This window comes from Anas acuta, chromosome 4 (assembly GCF_963932015.1).
Source record: "Anas acuta chromosome 4, bAnaAcu1.1, whole genome shotgun sequence".
In the NCBI taxonomy this organism is placed as follows: Eukaryota; Metazoa; Chordata; class Aves; order Anseriformes; family Anatidae; genus Anas; species Anas acuta.
In genome coordinates, this window is record NC_088982.1 from 195,842 (window position 1) to 209,445 (window position 13,604).

At 44.0% G+C, this 13,604-nt stretch overlaps 1 protein-coding gene across 1 annotated transcript; it reads right to left on the reverse strand.

Annotated features, from left to right (window-relative positions):
- Positions 1–7,350: 7,350 nt before the first annotated feature.
- Positions 7,351–13,328, reverse strand: LOC137855329 (integrator complex subunit 6-like). Its single transcript, XM_068679366.1, is given in 9 exon segments — positions 7,351–8,405; positions 8,814–8,907; positions 9,692–9,896; positions 9,899–10,089; positions 10,770–10,862; positions 10,865–11,006; positions 11,125–11,267; positions 11,694–11,817; positions 13,188–13,328. Coding segments are annotated over 7 exon segments (912 nt in total). The 5' UTR covers positions 11,212–11,267; positions 11,694–11,817; positions 13,188–13,328; the 3' UTR covers positions 7,351–8,305.
- Positions 13,329–13,604: the final 276 nt, after the last annotated feature.

A 13,604-nucleotide genomic window follows, 5' to 3' on the forward strand; every position in this document is an offset into this window, starting at 1 on the left:
TGGAAGTGCAGAGGAAAGAAATTGCTCTCTACTTCCCACACATGAGCGATGATTGACCACGTCCTTGATGCAAGGCCTCAACGCACGCAGCCGGTGTTCGAGAGGAGGACCGACGTCTTCTCAACGAGAGCCCACCCCTCCCCTCTTCTTCCTGTTTCCACCTTTTATTGCTGAGTGTGACATCCCATGGTATGGAATATCCCTTTGATTGGTTTAGGTCAGCTGCCCTAGTGATGTTTCTCTCCTCGCTTTTTGCCCATCCCCTAGGAGGGTTAGAGAAAGGCCCAATGCTGTGCCACTGCTGCTCAGCAGTAGACACAACACTGGTGTGATAACACTGCTGCTCCAGCTACAACTGCAGAGTACGGCACTGTATGGGCTGCTGCTGGGAAAGTTAACATTCCAGCCAGACCCAGTACACCACCAGAGGTGGATTGTTACGATATGGAGATGGTAGGTTATCCAACGGCTCCCGTTTATTATCTTTTTATTTTTCCTGTTCTTCTTCTTCTTCAAAATTTCTTACCTGCTTTTAGGGTAAATATTAAGGCTGTAAAAGGACATGAAGTCCTCCTGATCCATAATCCTGCATCATCACTTTCTTCCCGGCAGAAAGGTTCCTTCGAATTAACATGTGTATTTAAGGCCTGACAAATACAGTCTTCAAAGAATCCAAAAACGGGCCCAAAGACATGCGGTCTTAAAAGCTCCTTTGGCCATTCTATCACACAAGACTGGACCCTTTTTTATTTACTTTTTACGTTTCTGGGGCCTCTCTCCTTCCAGTTTCTAACTGTTATTCCTAATGGACTTTCTGGTGGTATGTCTGGTAATTTGCTTCCTTTCTTCTGGTCCCTGGTCTTCGGTTTTGTCTCACCCATCTAGGAACGTTACTCTGGCAATTCCCACAGCCCTTGGTTACCTTAATAAGAGTGTCTTAAAGAGGATTTAACATCTATCACCCACCCACAAAGCCTATAGGAATCCCTTCGGTCCTTCACCGGCCAAGTCCCTCGCGGGAGATTGGAACCGTGGTAAAGAAGACCTCCACAATCGCTTCGGAACTAAATTCCGTCTCAGTCACACTCTTACACACACAGGCAACCAAAACCCATCCAACAGAACAGTATACGCTTTAAACACTTACGACTCCGTTGTCTTCATTCAGATCTTCACACGCAGAATTACGGGCAAAATATACTGCTGCAGCCAGCAAGGGAGCTGAAAAAAAATCAAAACCTTAGCTTACCTGTATTCAGGTTCGAGATGCCATTAGTCCCGACCAGACTCGAACAGCAACCACCAAATGCTGGGGCACCTCTCCTACATCAAATAAGATTCCAAGAACCAAAGCCCTCCTGGACAAGCCCCCTGGTGTCATACATGACTGGGTCCCAAACTGGATTGCAATTAAATTTTACAGTTTTTTAAATAAATAGAGGTAAACGAGAAGTTGCTCGCAAACAGATATACTGTGCCAGATGTCCTTCAGCAAGTGCCCAGAGGCAGACCGGATGTCTTTGCCAACACAGTCCAGACGATGTATTAGTACACCCATGCACTGCCACGTTACCTGTCATCACTAACTGCCAGGCAGGACAGCTCCAGACCAAACACGTACACACACACAGGCACGCCACAAACACTACAAACAAAACACACAACACAAGGCACAAGAAAAAGTGACCCCCAAAAAGAAAGCCCTACAGCAACAGCAAGTCAGAACAGGTGCTCTGCACCAGACCCCAGGAGAGACTAAAATGTCACAACACGCAACTGGAAGCAACTGCCAGAACTGGGATGGTGGAGGCCTAAAAAGCCTGCCTTCAAGACAAGAGACCAGAAGGATGGGGACTGAAAACCCCCTAAGAAGACACTTAGGAAATCAATTCCCAAGCAAGAGCTCCTGATGCGGCCCAGATGACTTCTGCAAGAGTGAGGATGGAAACAGACGCGATCTCGAACCGAATATGATGCACAAGACCTGAAACAGATCTGCACCAAGCTTTTGCCGCATTTTTTTTTTAACATTAAAAGGACAATACTTGCTGGGTCGTAACTGGAACATTCCTAACTGGAATTGGCTCAAACTTTTATTTACAATGAATCTAGGAGCAAAACAGACTATACACCAAAACAATCAATTCCATTCCACCCCCAGGAAAAAATCACATACTCTCATCCCCTCCTGTACCTCAGCCGCTTGCCTGCCCCACGTGGCACATGCTTCCATCTCTTCTCTTTACCCACTTATAGCACCTCTAAAAGGCAAACTGGAGTTTTACTCTATTGGATGTAGGAAAATAGCTTCAGTGACAACCACACCCCCAAAATTAACAACTACCTCTGCTCATCACGCACCAGAGTCACTGCAGAGGCAGCTGGTTGACACATCCTGCACTGCACACTGCGTTTCAGCCTAATGAAAGGCAAAACACAGGCAGAAGATAAACATTCAGCTGCCAGCAGTAGCACCCATCCCTCAACAACATAAGCGACCCCAGCTTTACTTTTATCCTTTCAAAACAGCACTCCACTTGCCTCTAGACCTGCAAATTAGGTCCAAGCTTGAAAGGAGCGGCCAGCATCACCCACACCACCGGGGAACACAAAAGGACAAAAGAACCACTGTGCTTGCAAGCACCCACCTGCCACGCTGCTCCTCTATCCCAAACAGACTCACCTCGGACCCTCTGAGGGAAACACCCGAGTGTCTTCCCTTCGCTTCAGATAAGGGATGACCAGGCTGACAACACTCACCTTCCCTCACTGCTCCGCGACACGAGGATTTCCCTTTCCTGTCCACGACCGCACAAAGCGCCTGCAAAAAAAACAACAAAACAAAACAAAACAAAAAAAAAGACAGAAAAGCACAGTCTGAGGCACCTCACAGCCACAGCGTACCTGCTGCAAGACCTCTCTCTTCCCAGCTCTGGTACTTCAGCTGCTCACCAGCTCTAACTGAGATTCTTCGCCCACTGCACCACAGCAAACTCTGCCCAGGCCACACAACACACACTACACAAGCTACATTGCTTAAGACACACAAAAGCTGGAACGTTCCAGCCCAACAATTAGTCACGTCGCACAGGAAGGATGCCGCATACTCCTAGAAACCAAACCTTCCAGTCCTGAGCAGCTCCCCACCTCCTCATTCTAACCACACTCAGCAAACACACCGTTTGACCCTCAAAAAAAAAAAAAAAGAATATGCACACACACAAAGAAAAACAACTGAGCTCCACAAATGCCAAAAAGACATGCACGCACACAAGCCTCGGCAGGGGTAATCAAACTTACCCTTTGCAGATGAAAGAGGTGACTCTGATACAACTCTGCTCAGTCTCTTGGTAATGCTGCATCTACACTGCCAAGCCATACGTAGCATTCAATCAAGCTGGTTTTAGTCCTCTGGAGAGTTACACAAGTGGGTTTATACATCTAGAGATTAAAACATAGCTCAAAAACAGAAGAGTATCCCACCATCCCAAAAAAACAGTGAGCCAGCAGCCCCTACTAAACATCCCGCTACTGAGTGAATTCCAAGCACTTCAAATCCAGAAATCCATACGCTCCAGTCTGCCTAGAGAACCCTGCAACTGACTGAAGGAAAAACAAAGCACTTACCCCAAAGAGCAGCCCAGGCAGAAGGAGCTCTCTGATAGCATGCCTGGGGCTCATATAGCATTCAGCCCCGCCCAGCACCCAAACCCAATCACCTGGAAAAGGGGAGGGGCAAAGCACAAGAAAGTAGGAAGAGAGCAAAAGAAGCAGCTGTGTTTTCTTTTTTTTCCTTTGTTTTTTAAAATCTGGTTTATCTCAAAAACATTCCGAGAGCAGACAAGAGACCTGTGGTGTTTCTAGAAGCAAAACTCCCCTTTTGCTTTTGCTGCAGCTTTTAATCTTGAACTGATAATGTCACCAAGCAAGTAACTGAAACTTCTTCAACTGGAATTAGTTTAAACACCCTCACCGTCATCTGCAAACACAGAGAACCAGCATTCACTAGCCCTAACCCTAACCCCAACCCTCACCCTAAGCTCCAACCCTAGCCCCAGCCCTAGTCCCCGAGAACTGCATTTCCCGGTGTGCTCTGGGCACCCAACACGGCCTCCCGGAAGTTCGGAGTCCCAGAACTACATTTCCCGGTATGCTCTGGGCGCCCAACATGGCCTCCCGGAAGTTCAGAGTCCCAGAACTACATTTCCCGGTATGCTCTGAGCACCCAACATGGCCTCCCGGAAGTTCAGAGTCCCAGAACTACATTTCCCGGTATGCTCTGGGCACCCAACATGGCCTCCCGGAAGTTAAGAGTCCCAGAACTACATTTCCCGGTATGCTCTGGGCACCCAACATGGCCTCCCGGAAGTCTGGAGTCCCAGAACTACATTTCCCGGCACGCTCTGGGCACTCAACGCGGCCTACCGGAAAGCCTTGTGCCGGAAAACTACACCTACCAGCATTCCCTGGGCAGCCGGCACGGCCAATCAGAGGCCGAGTTGTCGAGAACTCCATTTAACAGCACTCCCTGGAACCCTAGCCCTTACCGCCCTAACCCTAAAAATCCTCGAAACCCCTACAGACCTAAGCCAAACTATCCACCACACTAAACCCCTGAAGTCCTATGCCTAAAAGCCCTAACCCAAACACTTAAGACGCTCAAATCCCACACCCACAAAATTAAGATGCTCAAATCCCAAACCCCAAAAAATAGGACGCTCAAATCCCAAACCCCCTTCCGAAAAAGAAAATAAGAAAAATAAATCAAACAAAACAAAAACAACAAAAGGGGTAGACCTGGTGGCATCTGCCCTATAACCCTGCAAAAATCATGAGGGACATAGAACAACAAAGCAAACACACAAAATAACATTGACATCCTATCCATAAAAGTGCTATAACAATTAATCACCTCCAAAGAGCTTCATGCAATAAATGCACGTACTACTAGATTGGTTTCCTCTAAAATATCGTACAAGACTCTGACCCACGAAAAGAACCCTGCATGTAGCTAACAGAAGAATAAACAAAGCACCGACCCCAAAGAGCAGCCCACGCAGAAGGAGCTCTCTGATAGAACGCCTAGGGCTCGTATAACATTTGGCCCCGCCCAGCACCCAAACCCAATCACCTGGGAAAGAGGAGGGGGCAAAGCACAAGAAAGAGAGCAGGAGCAGCAGCTGTGTTCATTTATTTATTTTTTTATTTATTTGTCACCTATCCCTAGTTTACAGCATGCGGAGTGCAGACAAAAGAACTGCGGCGTTTCTAGAAGCAAAATTTACCGTATTTTTGCCTCAGCTTTGAACATAGAAAGGACAATACAACCAAGAAAGTAAATGAAATATTTTCAACGGGAATTAGCACGAACCTTTCATTTACATATGAAGAAAAATCTAGGAGTTTAGGAAATTACACATCAAAAAAAAAAAAAGACGTAATAAGCAACGCGCATGCGCGGCGCCCGGCCGCCAGCAGTACTTAATTGTGTCCAGCAGGTGGCGGCAGAGGGTGCCCGCGGGCACCCGCGCGCATGCGCGGCTCTCGGGCGCCTGCAGTACCCAATTAACACCAGCAGGTGGCTGCAGAGGGCGCTCGTGGGCGACAACGAGCATGCGCGGCACCCGGAAGCCTGCAATACTCGATATCCATCAGCAGGTGGCGGCAGAGGTCGCCCGCATGGGCCACCGCGCATGCGCCGATCCCGGGTGCCTGCAGTGCCGGATTGCCTCCAGCAGGTGGCGGCAGAGGGCGCCCGCGGGCGACACTGCGCATGCGCGCTCCCGGCCGCCTGCAGTACTCGTTTTCCACCAGCAGGTGGCGGCAGACAGCGCCCGCGGGCGCCACCTCCCGTGCTCGCCGCCTGCAGTACCCGATTGCTTCCAGCAGGTGGCGGCAGAGAGCGCCCGCGGGAGGGCTTGTCGGGCGGATTACAGCTCTCCTCCTGTGCCATTCAGAGTTTATGGCTGGATTTTTTCCAACGTATTTGCTACCCACACCACGCATGGCAGCTTGTCTTACAAAGAATTCTCTCTGTTAATATTCTCTTTAACACGGACATGAAGCATCCACTGCTCTTCTAAGCAAGCAGCCTTCCTTCTGTGCTCCATTTGGGATGCAGGACTACACGCACTGGGATTTATTCCACTCATTTTTCTTCGTCTTTTCATTGGCACAGTCTCCAAAGACGTCTGGCTTTCTTCTCACAAACACTTAAGTAAGAACCTACTAGAAGAAAGCTGTCTCCTCTTACCACCTCCTATTTAAAAGATAGTGTAGTACAGGCAGTTCTACGCGCATAACCTGGCATTTCCAAACCACATACACACAGCACACCTGACCTAAGTAAATTCCCTCTTAGAAGTCCACCACTAGGCAAGAGAGGTGTGTTGTGGTGACATACAGCTGCCGTGTAATGATCCTGAAGGGATGAATCGCCCTATGTATTCCAAGGTATTACTGTGTTTTGTTTTTTTTTTAAGTATGTTCAACGGTACAGATAAGTACATTACTGCTAAGAAAAGAGTTCAGAATTGTTTATAACGAGTTCTTTCTGTGTCACTTTCTCACTTAACATATGCTGCTTTTAGATTTTATTTCCTTCTTGAATCTCACTGGTGTAATTCCAATGGTCAAACCAGCTCTTCCAGAAAGACAAGGCCACTGCTTCACAAGAGACAGAAAAGATGTCTCACAGGCTGGCTAGTACTAACAATAGTAATAGGAAGAGAAGTTCAGGCCATCAACTTAAATATGTTTCCCTGTCTCTTCTGCTGGCTGATCAAGTGGAATCCTCAGGACAGTCGCAGTACTTTGTGAAGAGCTTGTTAACACGAGCACAACTTCAACCTGTCTTTTAAAAGAAAGCTGTTAAAGGAGCAGGAGAATGTTTTTAAATGAGAACAACTGAAAATAAAATTATCTGAAGAGCCACTTACTACTGGCATATTACTGTTTAAAATGAAAAAATTAATTACGTGCAGGTGCTTCAGCCTTCGTTGCATTTTCTGTGATTCACAACATTACCTTTGAATAAAAGAGTAACAGGAACTGAGGAGAGGATATTAACTCAGGTAACCAAGGATTTGGTAAGCTGGAACTTGGTGTCTTTAATACTTTAGCCTTGGAGCAAAAATGTACACCCTGTACAGGCTGAGCTGACTGATGAGGCAGGTGCTCCAGGGTACGTGCTACTGGGAGGTAAGTACAAACACATTCTGCAGCTATTACCAGAAGTGGGGTTTCAGGATATGCAGACTGGTTTCACAAAAAATATTAGCGGTCTGTTGGTAACAGACAATTCGAGGAATTTAGCGCTGCCCATTACAGACTCCTCAGATCAGCACTTAATAAGAATTAATAAAACGGTTTATTTTATATATATATACACACCTATGTTCACAAAATGTATACAGTTAAAATATCAAATTAGTGATCCAGTAACAATACTGTTCAAAAATAATCTCTTTTGTATGAACATTAAAATTCACACTTTTAAAAGCATTTCTTTTTAGTGCTTCCAAAGCACAGCGTGTGCCCGTGTGCCAAGGCCACCTGAAGAATCTCCGTCCTCCTCACGGGATGAAAGAGAACTGAAGTCAGGGACCTGGGAAGCCTCAGGTGCATTTTCATAATGTCTGCAGACAAAAACAGAAGAGAGTCTGAGGTAGATTGTTTAGTGACCACCAAGTGGTAACAGTCACAGGGCTGTCTTTAGCTTTCCTTAACACAATAGCAGTTTCTTTACTCTCAATCTACACTGAATCTCAAGTTTAGAGGCATGGCTAGCAGTTCTCGGGAACAAGACCCTTGTCTCTGTGCTGGCAACATGCAATACTACCAGTGCAGGTGTTTCTGGGAGGTTGTTTTTTTTTTGGGGGGGGGTGGCGGGGGGGGAAACAATACATGGGATCTCTCCACAATGCAGACACTGTGTGCATTTGACAGTGCCCCATTTTAGTGCGATCCACTGCCTATAGCACGTAAAACGGTTAATGACAGTATTCAAATGAGTAAATTCTCACCACCTGCAGGAGGGGCAGCAATGGTTATTTTTTTCAGCCTGTTGAGCAAATAGCACCCTCCACAGGAAAAAAGCCACACCTTTCATAGCCCGTCCTTAAGGTTACAGCCCAGCTTCTGCCGATAGAGGTTTGTAAAGTTAAAGCTCCACTGCTTCTTCTCAGACTCTGACAGTAAAATCACTTGACTACCAGGACAGTGAGGGCAACAGCTACATCCTCTCCCATTCTTCTGTGGCACAGCAAACTCATTCCTGGTCCGTATTCCTCTGGCTGGTACACTATTATCTACTGTTGACATGATTAAATCTGTTGGGTAGGCTGGTGAACTCTAGTTCCTCTAGTATTCTCTCTAACTGTTGTATTAAGACACGTTTTTTAAACCTAGGGAAGAAAAGGGAAGTAATTTCATTTTTTCTTCCAAAAATAACAGTTGAATACGTCAGTATTATTTTGCCACGACAAACAGTATTACCATAGGCTCTCTGTTTCCAGCATGGACGAGCTTCCCTCATTTCTGACATGAGAATGGAAAATTTAATTTGATACAGCCATCCTTCCCCAACCCACGCAAATTCTGGGTCTTTCTTCCATAACCACCCATACCTTTCTATTTCTCATTTCAGCTCTAGGTAACAACCATTTACTCCAGAAAATACAACGGCAGTTTGACCACTAAAACTGTGGTAATTTATGTATGTCAAAACAAAGTACTTGTTTTGGAGAAGATTGAGATTTACTATCATGAACAATGTTAGCATTTAACTCTGAATCATTTGTATCTATACAAACCTTGCTGCTTCCTTTATAGCAAATTCAATGAAATACTTCTGAATTTCCATTGGTCCTTGTACCTCCTCAAGAAGAGAGAAGATTTCTTCATAATCTTAAAGAAAAGATCCAAACAGATATTAGAAACACATCTTGCAAATGCATTTTCAATAAATCTTAACAGCCAAAGGAAAAATAACAAAGCCTAGAGTTTCCCATTTCTGCATACAGTAATGCACATAAGACAAGAAAAAAGCCAGCATACCAATAATTTGAAGTGATTAGCTGGTATTCAAATGCAGTGCTGAAAAATTTTGTTCTCTTAAAAGAGCAGTATCTAGGAACACCTGCCCTTGGAAAATGCAGTCTAGGTTTAATCAGCAGAGGAGTCTTGTATCTCCATGAACACACTGCCATGATTAGCAGTTAATAGAAACAAAGGGATACCAAGCCATGTTTCAATCTAGAGCTGTCATTTTTGAAAGCAGAGGTTTAAGATAATTGCTCTTTACAAGATGACTAATCTATGTGGAGCATGAGCACAATTAATATGATTGTCTTGTATAAAGTTTAAAAAAAAAGTAGTGCAAAAGAATGAACTGCACACCTTAGATGTGAAACAATGGTATTTTTTCATTGGTTTCTGTATTTTCTTATCTGAACCAACTATGAAAACATGAATGGTGCTGTGACTAAGCCTGCTTAAGAGTGCTGCAGTAAGTATGGTGAGGATATAAAGTTGGACTGTGAATTACTTACTTTCTTGTTCTTCCACTACTTGTACACGAGTAATCAAAAATCATTCAAAATCTGAGGTTTTATTTTCAAAATAGATCCTCATTTCAAGAGAAGTCTTCTGGATCCCTAGCCTATTTTTAATACACTAATAAAGAACTTACTTCTTCCAGGTTTGCGAACTCCTTTCACCACTCTAATTTTAATATCAGCATCACTTCCCTCCAACATTGTAGGTGTTATTTTAAATGAATTTGGCACCGATTCAGAAGTAGACTCCATCACTCGTTTTTGGTCATCTCCAGCCACACTGTAATTTAGAGGCCCTCGAACAAGTGCACTGGTACCAGGTTTATGATCCAAGCCATCTTTGCATCATTTAAGCAATTGAACTCATCATGTAGAGAGTCTAAGTCACCAGGTAACATTTCATCCTCTCCCATAACAGCTGCAACTGAAGAAGCCATTTGCACAGACAAGCCATCAATTTGCTTTTCCAGCAACTGACAATTTTCTGCTTTCTTCTCTCCATTACCATCTTGGACAGTACTGTTACCAGTGTCTGAAAATTAAGTAGCAGCTTAGTAGTGCATAACTGCAGTATCAAAGACACAGAAGGAAATTATTCTGCATCCCTTCTTGTTTAAAGTACTGTGTAGAGAGTTACTCAGCACTGTCAGATCACTTCAGTAGTTTTATTCACCCTTCGACGCAACCACAGGAATACCTCCTTTTGGACTGCTACCGTCTCATATGACTGTTGTGAAGTTATTTTCTGTATTCCCATTTCAGTGACTAAAGTAAACTGAAGTTTCCCCTCCTTCCCCCAGTTCCAGCAAATTTTTCTTTTGACTCTGCTGCAACAGGTGGGTAAATTACTGTTTGTGAGAAATTTAAACTTTTATTTTTTATTTTATTTTATTTTTTTTACACTTTCCTTCCCCACAATAGAATACACAAATGAGAACTAAAAGCTGAAATGAAATCCTTGCTACCTCCAAACCATCATGGTGAAAGGTTTCAGCACTTTTTAAAAACAGTTCAAAATTATTGCTCATTCAGGACTTCGTTAGCTATAGCAACAGCCTGTTTGTCTAAGAAGACCAAAGAAATTCAGTCCCAATTAACTCTATAACTTACGTGTCTTTTTGAATTAACATAGAAAGCACATAGACCTTTTTTTTTGCACACATGTCCATTTATGACCACACAAGCTCCTGTACTACAACAACTCCAACGTACCTTTATTTGTTGGCATGCCTTTGAGGTTCAGATATGATGGAGATCCAGCAGCACACGGTGGCCCTTTCCCACCAACATGGTTTGTCACAACAGTGACTGTGGCCGTCGCAATAGCGGTGACATGCTACGCCTTCTCTTTAGTGATGCTGGAGTATTGGGCTCTCCAGGACGCTTGATCTTATTCTGAGGCCCAGCAACAAATTTATCTGCTTCATCTATCATCATACCCTGAAAAGACTGTTTTTTTAAGTAAAAAATAATTGCTTCGTCAATTCACTACCAGAGTAATTGCCTCTGTGTTACAATTCAGTTACTTTTCAAATAATGATACAGCAGATAGCAAGACTTCTCCTACCTTCTCATCCTGTTTGAACAGATTGCCAAATGTATGAAGACTTTTTGGTTGATCTGGATCAATCTCCCAAAGGGGTGAAGGCATCATTTTCAACTACTCCTGATAATTTCCCATTTGAGCAACAGGAACGCTGTGAAGGCAGTCTGCAGCAGAACAGGGTATCTAAATTTAGTCTACCTTAAAACTAAGGAAATACAAGCCTCACATGCTTCCATTTCAAGTGTTAGCATTTAAGAACTAGAAATCACTATTTCCTCCCTCTACAAAGGAAAAGCAAAAGGCAAATAAAGCCCCTCTTTCCTTTCACCATCACTATAAAAACATCTACTGCATCCTGTTGCGTAGGAAAGCTCACCCGTGAAATTTAATTTTCAAATTCCAAGCACGCAAAACATGTTTTGTGACTGAAGGCAGAAATTTAATTCTTTTCCTTCAGAATCTAGGGAAGGATGACTGACCCAAAAAAACGATGCAAAGTCTACTTGCTCTCCCACACCGAGGACAGAAACACTACTTAGGTGAATTAAATAGCTGTACCAGAATGTCAATAAATAATTGTGTCTATTTACCTTCATCCTGCCCCACGATATCCCTGTGTGTTTTCAGAAGATTGGTTCTCATTCTGGTTAGCTGATCTAGAAGACTGCGACAAGGCATATCATATGCATTTCTGAATGCCTGTGGCTTCAAATCCTAGTTTTATAATAAAACAAGTAACTTTCAGTTAACCCATGAGTTCTCATGCACAAAGAAATTACTCTGTGGACTGTAATACCGTTAACTACTAAAAAAAAAAATATTCTGAAACAACTTCAGACGTTCTGAACATATTCTGAAACAACTTTCTTTCCATCTCTCTAGAAAGAGCTTTCCTCCTATCTGTGACAAAGGAAAAAAAAAAGTTGTGATCGTGGGAGTCATTACACAAAGCCACACTCTGTGAATTCACTACTACAGTTAAGATCATTTTTAGTCAAAAATACCTTGGCAGCAATGCTATCACTGCAAACATAGCGTTGCAAAAAAAAAAAAAAAAGAAAAATTCAACTCAAGATATAAGAAAGGGCGAGCTAAAAGCACAGATAACATGACCGATGGAGTCTGCAACAGCCACCTGGCAGATGGTTGTCCACACCCCTTGGATTTCATGGTCGTCTTTCCTGACAAATGAATACTGGAAGAACAGAAAAGATACACCATGTGTCCACAAAAGCCTTCAGGGAGACTACTGAAAGGAAAACCAAACCAAAAAACTAGGAACAGCAAGTGGCGTATACGTCAGTTTTGTTAACAGAGCACCACTAATGTACCAGGAATTTCCACATTCTTCGCCCTCCTCTACCTTGAAAACGTCACCCAATTCTGTCAGTGTGTTCACCATCAGCATTTATTTATTTATTTACTTATTTTAATTTTCATGTGGACATCCGAGGAAAACATTTTGAGTCCCTGTCATCGAGGAAGAAGAGGAGAGAAAAAAAAAAAAAAAAGAGAGATGAGGGGGGAAGAAGCACTGCCATTCCTTTCCTCGATAACGTGAGCAAAAAGCTCAGGCGCTCAGCAACAACGTGCTTTGAAAGATAAAACACAGAAGAAACTGCACATTATTTAATCTCAGCTATGGAGTCACATGTATTTGTACCTGCTCATTTATTCATCTGCCAGTGTATTTTACTACAGACGCTACAGAACATAGCAACCGCAAGGTTACTACTACCTTTTGTGACCGACGCGATCGTCGGCAGGAACAGCTATCGAAAAGAACCAACAAAATCCCCTTCGTCGACAGCCATCTGAACTTTTACCGTCTAACAGCAGTCCTACAAACATCCCCTGGGATGCTCAACTTCTGAAACTTTCTGTTCAACTTGAGGCAGAACAAGCCCTTACCCTGGGCACCTTCACCCAGCTCTCCACTGCTAGCAGAGTAGCACTCTGATACTGTCCTGGATGCGCTGCAGCCTACTCGCTTACACGTATTTACTGCAGCCTGGTTCGAGACACGCACAGAGAGACACATGAAAAATCCACCCTTTCCTTCAGAGAAGTAAATAAATACATACATATGGACGACACGGTAAGGAAGAAAAGCTGAACACACGGCATGCGGTCCTTTACCATGGGGCAGATCCAGCATCAGCACAAGGAGCTTTGGGGCATGTGAGCAATCATCGACAAGCCAAACTCACGCACACAAGCCTCGACTTAAAAAAAAAAAAAACAGAACACATTAAGTTCCTTTATAGCTTATGGAAGTAACAACCTGCATCTTAGATGCAGTTGGATTGCATCAGCTTAGGGACTGCCTCCTTCAAAATGCACAGGGGGGTGGGGAAACCAGTCTTGAAAACCTGTTGCCTAACAGGAGACTGTTGCCTTCTCCTCCATAGGTTACGTTCTTCCAAGCATCGTCCTGCTCCTGGATTTTACCAGCCACAAAGGGATGGTCCTACCGGCATGAGTTGGGAACGCTTCCCATG